Source organism: Harpia harpyja, chromosome 3, assembly GCF_026419915.1.
Source record: "Harpia harpyja isolate bHarHar1 chromosome 3, bHarHar1 primary haplotype, whole genome shotgun sequence".
Taxonomy (NCBI): domain Eukaryota; kingdom Metazoa; phylum Chordata; class Aves; order Accipitriformes; family Accipitridae; genus Harpia; species Harpia harpyja.
Window position 1 is genome coordinate 42204310 of NC_068942.1, and position 9637 is coordinate 42213946.

Below are 9637 nucleotides of genomic sequence, written 5' to 3' on the forward strand. Positions count from 1 at the left end.
ACTATTCCACCAGAAAATATTTTTGGGCTGCAAACTGAAAATTACTGAATTTAGAAAAAAAAAAAAATCACCTCCACATACATTTGGAGTAAATTGAATTCTGAAATTTCTCAGCTTTTAAATATCTGTATCAGCAACCTTAGTAAAGTTCTTTTGATGGTGGGGTTTTTTTGTCACTTTCTCATTTTTATTAAAAGTTCACTGAAGAAACAGCCATGCCATCACATGGACCATACAGACATATGCATGGCCCAGAAATAAAACCGCCACAATGACCAGAATGAGCTAAGGGAGTAATCATGGCAGCAGCACACCACCACCTTTCCTGTGGAGGGAGCAACATCCACACCATGCCAGTGGGCATTCCCAGATATTGAAAACAGTAAGCAAAGGTGACACTTGGGAACCTGACACTGGTGAAGAGTGTTCGTCAAAGACGTTCATTGTCTCCTATCTCTTCTTTTATACTTGATATCTCTAACTTTCTCCAGCCCCATCTCTTTTCCTCCTTTAATCACACATTCATGTCACGTTCTCCTTTTTTAAGGTTGCATTAATTCTCAAACTGCGTGAAAAAGGGAGACGAAGGGAACCAGGAGGAGTTGCAAAGCTATGTTTCTCAAGTGTAAGCATTCTGCCAAAAGAGCAGAAACAGCAACCATTTTGTCCGAGACATTTGACTTTTTCTGTATAACAAAAGCAATAACCTGTAATCTTTAATGGCTCTTCAGAAACATATGACTACAGAAGCAGTACCTCACAATACTGCTTGAGAAAGAATCATTAGGAGGTAATCACTTATCTTGCATGGTAAGATGTCCTCCTCTGTGGGATCAGACTACTAATATTTCTTCCCACACATAAGCATACAGAGATCTTCCCAAAAGTCAATTCCAACCAAACATGCAGGTTTCTCCTACATCTAAAAGGACAGTTTGTAGGTTTTTTCCAAACCCTTCAAGTAAGCATCACGTCAGAAAAGATCAGAGGATGAAAAACTGTATTTGCCTACAAACACTGCTATAAAAAGAGCAAAATATTTGTCATTGATATATCCAACGCATCCATATCCAATTTTGTCATTCACAAATGCATTCATTTTTGAATACTGAAAAGAATAATAGGAATGAGAGCTAAGTAAGTATATAAGGAAAAAGAGAAAAAAAGTTAGCAACAAACTCTCTCAATTCACCTATAGATCAAGCATCAAATGAGATTTCTCACCACTATGACAGAATTTCTTTATCATTGCAACAGGTTTATTACGTATATTAATTCAATAGCCTTATTTCCATGTTAGTTTTTGATTTACATTCTAAGCACTGTTCTGTTTCAATTCTAAAGTCTTTTCAAACTTACAGTTTGCATTAGGCAATACTATAAGCAGCAGCTCTACTTTAACTGCACTAATTGACACACTGACCTTTTAGTGCAAAAGTGACTGCATAAATTTCAAGACTATATTTTTACATATATGCATTAATGTAATCAGTGAAAAGAAGGAATACTAATATTTATAAACATTAAACAACAAATTATGAAGGAATAGACACTGCCAGTAGCACAAACTAAAACCTGTACCTGGTCCAATATTCCAGTTCAAAGGAATAGTAAAACAGCTTAGTTTGTGCACAACATAAATCTGTCAAGCATGAGATGGCAATACCAGCTGCCTGTCAAAACAGCTGGTAGAAGCAGGTTTTTAAAAGTAAATATATAAAATGCTGGGGACATACTGATTTCAAGCAGGTGCCATTCAACATAAATATCAAATGCAAAAGACTGCTTTACTTTAATGCACAGAACAGTTGTTACTAGTTAAACAGAGATTAGCAGGACAACAGATCCCAGAAAACTTTTATCCTGATATTGTCTATCCAATTGAGCAACCATAAAAGACATTTTAAAAGGATAAACACACAGAAGTTCTTTGATAAGTATGCAGAATACTTAAAAATTCTTTAGAAAGCAAACTTCAAAGGATTCTTGAATTAACATTTTCATATAAAGCTTCTGCTTTTAAATTTTTAGTTCAGTTTTTCCTTCTGTTTATTTTGGTATAAAATTATCAGTTTTCTAATGCACAGAAAATAAGATCCAACTGCAGTACAGAACACTTTGCATTATTTTTAGTAAAAGTAACAAGGAGACAAGGCAATCTATTTCAACCTGAAAGATATATATTCCCCAAAGAAGAGACTTAAAAAATAAGCACTAGAAATTAATTAGCATATTTGTTCTTCCCTGCCTTAAATCAAACTCAATTTTTTTTAGGAGCATAAATTCTACCATCCCAGGCAGGGCACAGTTCAGTGAGTTAAAACAGAAGCTTACTCTAGTTTTTTTGTCACATAACCACTACATAGCTGTTCATAATGCATTTCACATTCTCTGACAAAGTATAGCCAATGTTTTAGTAGAGAATTTAAGCTTAAAAAAATGACTCAATTACAAAATATCTGTTTTCTGACATATCAGTCACATGGCTCCTTTACATAACATAGCTGGGAACCAGCCATGTACCAAACTTTGGTCTGCTCTGGATGTCAGTATTTACACTGAAAGAAGCAAGTTTGGTTTCAAAAGTTATCTTCTATTGGCACAACATGGGTAACATTCAAGACTGTCTAACATTGTCCTAACAAAACATCAACTCTGACCTGAAGACATAAAAGAACTGTTTGATCTCTACATTCATTTAAACTTCGGCCCCCAAGCCAAAGCAGGGTGCCAATTAATGTTAAAAGATGCTTTAATGATGCAGGTGTTTGCCCACTGGGAATGAGACTCATAACAACAGCACACACTACTAAAGCTTTGTCTACAGTAGAATCTGCCTTGATTCCAGTAGCCTCCAACAACTACCAGTTTAGCTGAACCAGAGCAAACCAGTGACAACCAGCCAAGCAGAAGTAACCACCAGCACCATTGGTTACTGTTTCGGCTGCTGGACAGCTAAAACTAAGGTCATCTTCAGGGTAAACAATGTACAGACCCAGGCTGTTCAACCTCTTTGAAACTGCAGGTCAGGTGTCAGCTTTAAATCATGATCATCTCCAAAATCACAAGAGTGCAGCTTCAGTTCATGGGGGTAAGCGCTTGAATGCAAATGGGTACCCAAGGAGACATTTGAAGTGAAATCACAGCCTGTAGTTCTCTCTCTGCTGTGCCATAGATATCTCTATCATACTGCCTACCAACTGGACACTCTAGCCTAAATATGCTACAAAATTAGCAGGACAGTACTAAGTAGGTTCAACAGGCAAAACAAAGCAGCCACAAATTCTAGAAGTAATTCCCATTTCTTTGAGGCACCCAATCTAAACGCATTTCATGTTCCAAATTTTTCGGTCAAACCTGTGCTAGGTAGATAGCAACACACAATTAACACATCAACACTAGGGGAAACAGGAATTCAGTATCACATATTAAAGCAAAACAATGTGCAAACTACGTATCTTGGGGGAAAAAAAGTTATTCTCCCTAGAAAACTAGCAAAATCATCATCTTTGCAGAATTATTTGTAGTATTCTGTGAGACTTTAAAATCAAGGTTTTTCTTTAAGTTCTGACTATTCATTTGACAGATCCTTTCAATTTTGTTTCTAGAGAAAAAAAAGGAAAAGACTTTGATTCTTTCCTTGTTTGATCCGTAATATCCATGCCATGGTCTCCTACCTTCGAAGGAACGGATTAACTGTCAAAGTTCTTAGCACCAGACTGCACTTCAAAAATTGCAACTACAGTGGATATTTATAAAGTAATTCATTGATTTGGTATAGTTATGCTTGGGGAAAAAAAAATAAACACACACCCCCCCCCCCCCAAACCCAAAACCAAAACAACCACTAGGTTTTTGTATTAATTCCTGTGTACTCAAACTTGTCTTACAACCACTCAATTTTCCAATTATCATGAATCTTAAGATCCATTGTATATGTAGTCTAATTCTGCAGTGAATGAATGTTTAATAAAATTCAGGTGAATCTATCTGTATTTAGCACTCACTCAGCATCTCCCAAGTGCTTTCCCTTATATACCAAAATCAACCTGTTTATCCCTAGCTTCTCTACTGCTCTGGGATCTAGAAGCGACTTAAACAGTTGCATGCTATCAGGAACATCCACTTGCAGCTACATTTTCCTGGAGCCACATAACTCTCGCAGTACTGTAACTGTATCACAGCAGAATTACAGCAACCATAATTTGTGCACTTCATGTGGACTTGAGCAAAGATTACAGATAGTTTCACAATCGCAGTTGGATGCTGCACTAAAAAGCCACAAAAATTACCAAGAAGTATGAGTAAACATGAAAGCAGGCAAGGAAGGAAAAACCACAGCATTGGCTCAATGCCATAACAAAATGAAAGCACTTCAATAGAGTGCCAAATGTATAAGGACGCAAGCAGGACCTTGGCGATGCTCCAGTTACCTGTTGCAACTTCATGGACTCCACTTGGACACTGATACAAGTGTACAGTATACACTGTTCTGCTAATACACTGCACTGTTCTAAAAACAGTGGCTTTAACTATATGCAATTCAGGGCTTATTTACACAAAACAATATGCTGGTTTACCTAAAGATGAAATTTTAAACTGATTTAGCTTAACATAAACTGATGTAAAATTATATGGACATGTCATCTGGTCTAAACAGGTTAATTCAGTTTAGGATAGGTTAGATTCAAAACTGGAAGAAGTCACTGCAACTCCAAAATAAGATGCCTGACTGAGATTTCATTAATCTCAAGAAATCACCTGTATATGAATATCCCCTCCATATTACTATTTGATTACCACACAGCTACAGAAGCAAGGCTCTTCGCATGCATTTTCTGAACTATATAATGGCATCGAATGACTCGAAACAAGATCTGAAAACACTTTCGAATGCACAAGCGCCTGTATCATGTTTTGCTTTCCGAGGTGAAAATTCAAAATCAAGTTATTTTCCTACCTTTAAAGGAAATATCCTAACAACAAAGCTTTCCTCTCCTTGGACACCACTACCCCACTTGCATCTATACTTTTATATAGGAGTATTGACTGCTGACAAAAGATGGGACTTCTGAAAAAATCCCTTTTCTCCACAAATATTACTGAGAAAGTACACATATGTCAAAATTTGAAGATGTAGTATAAATTAAAATCTTTGAAATATTTTAATACCTAAACCCTGCTCATATATTCCAGATAGCAGCCACCAAAGCAGGCAGGAGTCAAACTAGAATTTGTTTAGAACACAGATGGACAAACAACCACAGGGCTGGATTCAGCCTGCAAAGCAGGCTTTTATTAGGCCACCGGCAATGCCTGCTAGCCAACCACTAGACAAGCCAGGTCCAGCCCATCAATCAGCCAAGCAAACTGCAGATGCTGTTTGGAAAGAAAAGAAAGTGAACTTCAGTTTGGTAGACCCGGTTTACTACTAGGCCAGTGCCAGGGCAGCCCAAATTCAGCCCTCTCTCTTTCACAGCAGCTCAGCTCAGGAAGCAATACAGCCACTATAGGGAAGTAGAGGGCAGAGATGGGACCTGACTTCAACTAATGCAGTGAAACACCAACTCAGGTATTTGCAACTACAGCCATCCAACCTGAAAAGTTGGAGTTAAGTGCACAGAAGACACCACCGAGTTGGGCTGGGTGCAAAAGAGTTTATTACCTGAGTCATCACCGTCCACTCCAGAATCAGGCTGGCTCCTGCAGAATCATTCAGGTAATCCTGCATCATGCACCCAGCACTCTGGGAAAGTTTACTAGTCATGCAGCCAGATCTGGTGCTACTCTGCAACCAACAGCACCCAAAGCCAGAGATGAAAAAGGAGAGCTAGAGTCAGTCTGACTGGGCTGACACTGAGACAGATTCGGCGAGCTCAGTAAGGCCAAAGCTCACTCCATTCAGCCATTTGTTTCTGCTCCACACTTCTTCAACATCCTGATTATAGCATCACAGCGAAAGGGCATTCAGACCAGCTGTGCATAGTGAAAACACATGTCAGTCAGGAAATGTCAGTTTCTGACCTGAAGACATAACTAGTACCATCTTCAGTACAGCAGTAAATTGGCACAGTGTACTGCTTCCAGATTACAGCTGTCTCTGGCATCAGTATAGCCAGGTTTGCAATCTAACTTCATGAATGCTGTCAGACTCAACCTAAGTCCATAACCCTAGCTCTCCTTCTCCCTTAATACAATACCCTCATCCCATACTCCCTATCAGAATTCCTGCAGTTTTCTTGGATATATGGCAAACAACACAGCCTGGGTGGCCACCCGCCTCTCTTGGAATAATGGTAATTCTGGCACAGACACTCTCAATTGGCTGAAACCACATAAAAATTAAGAAAACTTAGTGGGCCAGCATCGACTTTGAGCAACTGAGGATCTCTTCAACATCTTTCCCCATGTTTTTCACAATACCACTATTACCAGTTTTACGCATTGCCTGGGCTAATTCAGCCTCTTATGTGTCCGAATAATGAAAGGTTGATTGCACTGCTTTGGTGCTGATTGCAACTATCACCCTCGGTACCTCTCTGACTCTATACACGGCTCTCAAGCTTAAGAAGTTGCCTGACTCAGGTTGTATTTTTTGACACTATAATGCAATCAAATTACATTTTTACTAGTTTAAAATCAAATTGTTTCTAACATAGAAAAAAATCTACACAAAGGCCTGTTATGGCCACAGAAAGACACTTCACTTTAGAAGTGACTCTGTAGTCCCAGACTGCATCCTTATGATTTGCAGGCATCCTTATGATTTGCAGATATCCTTACAATTCTGAGAAGAAAGGTACAAAGAACAATGGTTGTTGGCTTAGCACTGCCACCTGCAAGAGAAATTCCAAGAATAAACATCTCCTGATTTATATCTTCCTAATTTTATTAATGTTGTGTAGCATCACATAAAAAGTAGCTATTCTACAAGCTTGCCAGAGCCCAACTTTCAAACATCCACAGCCAAGAGTTTCCAAACCATACTATGTATTCAGGTTGTTACAGGGAAATGTAACATAAAATGTAAGGTTTCTGACACATGTTCAGACTCCCTTTCTTAAACTGACAGCCTTTGGGTTTTAAACTCCTCTAGCCAAAGTGTTTGCAATATAGTAATCACTTCACAAGGTTGTGAAGGAAAGCACAGAAGGCCCTTACCTACTACCACTAAGACAGATTCAACACCAAGTTCTGTTCAGTAGGGGAATATTAAATCCATAGGCGATTAAAGTAATTCACAGAAAAAAAGAAAGGATAATTCTGTTCAGCCAATAAACAACCGTCTCCATCTCCATCCTTTCTAAACTTCACTGTTTGTTGCTTCATTCACACTCTGCAGAACAATAACCTTTTTTGTTCCGCAGTAAAGTCACCTTCAATTAAGAAAGGTAAAGTCAGAAAAAGGATAAAAGATGCAAGTACAAGGACGCGGGGCAGTCTTTGAAGCTTTCTACAGTCTGATCTCGTTTAATTACATAGAGATCAGATGAAGACACGGGACAGGGGATGGGAGACGCTGCGGGGAGCTGGCGGCAAACCAGCCGCCTGACAGAGGCTCGCCGGGCCCAGGGCACGGCTGGTCCTCCGGGGCAGAGGCGGCCGCCGCCGGCGCCGACAGCCACCCCAGGCCGCCGGGACCGGAGCTGTGCCGGGCAGCGGCTGGGTGCGCTCTCCCACCCCGCCGGCGGCGCAGGGGCGGCAGCGGGCCGCTCGCTCTCCCCCCCGCGCTCTCCGCGCTCCGGCCCCACGGACCGCGGCCGCTACGCCGTCGCGCCTCGGCAGGTACCGCCGGCAACAGCGGGCGCACAATGGCGCGTCCCGCCCCTCCACGGCGCCTCACGGCAGCCCCGCCACGGAGGACGCGGCCCCCGCGGCGCCGCCCCTCGAGCGGGGGGCGGGGCGGGGGGGGCGCCGGCTCCCTCCGCGGCCGGCAGCGGGGCGCCCCGCGGCAGGAAAAGCTCGACCGAACGGTAGGGTGGCAGGGCGAGCGGAGGGCAAGGGGGAACCGCGCCGTCGCGCCGGGCTGCAGCCTCACCACGGCTCCGTCCTGGAGCAGCACGGGGACCCGGCCGCCCGCCGCTCCCGCTCCGGGCCCTCCGTCGCCTCCGTCCGCCATTTTGAGAGCGAGGGACGCGGCCGGCGACGCCGTCACCGCCCGGAAGGAGCCGCCGCCGTCACCCGGCCGCTGCGCTGCGCTCCGCCGCGCCGCGACCGCAGCCCGCCCCTCGCTGCGGCCCGGGCTCACACCGCGCAGGCGCCGCCCGCCCTGTGCGCATGCTCCGTGGCGCCGAGCCGTTCCGGGCTGAGGGGCGGTGAGGGGGAGGCCGGCGGGGCGGGCGGCGGTGCGCCCTGTCTTGGGGGCGGCAGGGCGGACGAGGCGGGTGACTGAGGGCGGGAGACGTCCGGCAGTTGAAGGCCGGGAGGGGAGGCGAGCGCCGGCGCCGTGGCCCGGCCCGCTCAGGAGCGCTCTGAGGGGCTGGGGGAGGCCCGGAGCCGTCCGGCAGCGCTTCCTGCCTCCCGCGGGAGGCCGAAGCAAAGCGCTTCCCCGGGATCTGTCGGGTCGGGCCGCAAGCGAAAGTTGGGTTGATCCTACCCGCAGAGTTACATGGCTGAAGTTCCTCTGCGGGCACTTAAACTGCAGAGTGTGGGTGTTTGCTTAGGGCCCTGCGTTAATAGCAAGATAATAGCTGAAGTAATTTTCACGTACACTGATGCAGATTCACACTACTTCAGCAGACATGGCATATGTCTCCCATTTGGGACAAGCAAAGGCAAAATTCTATGAACTTTGTGCCAGTGTAGGAGGCAGCAGTAGCTTTAGGCATATGCCTGTCTCCAAGGGCAAAATTTTTCCTCCACACCTCCTCGCTACAGCATAACTGTTCTGGGTACTCTGTGTTTGCTACTCTGGCAGAAGATTAGGGCATTTAGGAACTTGGCTGATAAGTGACAAACCTGGCCTAAGTGCTGCTGGAAGTTTTCCAGGTTGCTGCAAACCAGTCCAGCTGTGCAATTCCCTGTGTTTGTACCTTTCTAGGGCTGGGGAAATAGGCAAATAGCCATAGCTTTGGACCTTGCAGGCATACATACTAACCACCTATAGAATGTCTAATATCTGTTATGAAGAAGACTGCAGGAGGTAGAAATAAATGGACACCTGTAAAGTTGAAAGCAGATGACGTTTATTGCTAAGACACACACATATTTATAATCACATATTCTGCAAAGTCACTGTACACGCGCACAAGCATAAAATATGATTGGTTATATCAACTCTGTACACGCGCATAAACATAAGACATAATTGGTTATACCAACTCTGTACACGTGCATAAACATAGGACATAATTGGTTATACCAACTAAAACGTGCGAAACTTGTCTCAGTCTAATTGGTCAAGATAAACTGCCAAATTGAGGTTCTTTGTGCCAAGTTCCCTTTATCGTGGAATGCGCACCTGTGTTCTCCTAATTGGCATCTTTCTTTTTTTGTCTTCTTGTTTATTCTGTTCAAGGTCTTCTAAAGGTGTCTGAAATGCTCTTGCAACCGTTAGCTAAATATGTGTCCACAGAAGACTGCCTCCTTCCATTGTAGTCTTACTGCTTCAAGCCTCCAAGCAACTTTTCTATGTTCC

The 9637-nt window shown here is 43.5% G+C and overlaps 1 protein-coding gene across 5 annotated transcripts in view; it reads right to left on the reverse strand.

Moving 5' to 3' along the window:
* The window catches only part of UBR1 (ubiquitin protein ligase E3 component n-recognin 1), a 73843-nt gene extending 65644 nt beyond the window's left edge, over positions 1–8199 (reverse strand). For all 5 annotated transcript variants that reach the window (XM_052782232.1, XM_052782231.1, XM_052782229.1 and 2 more), the window contains exon 1: positions 8039–8199. In XM_052782232.1, coding sequence (XP_052638192.1) covers positions 8039–8119 — 81 coding nt within the window. In that variant the 5' untranslated portion in view covers positions 8120–8199. The remainder of the gene's footprint in view (positions 1–8038) is intronic.
* Between the last annotated feature and the right edge of the window lie 1438 nt (positions 8200–9637).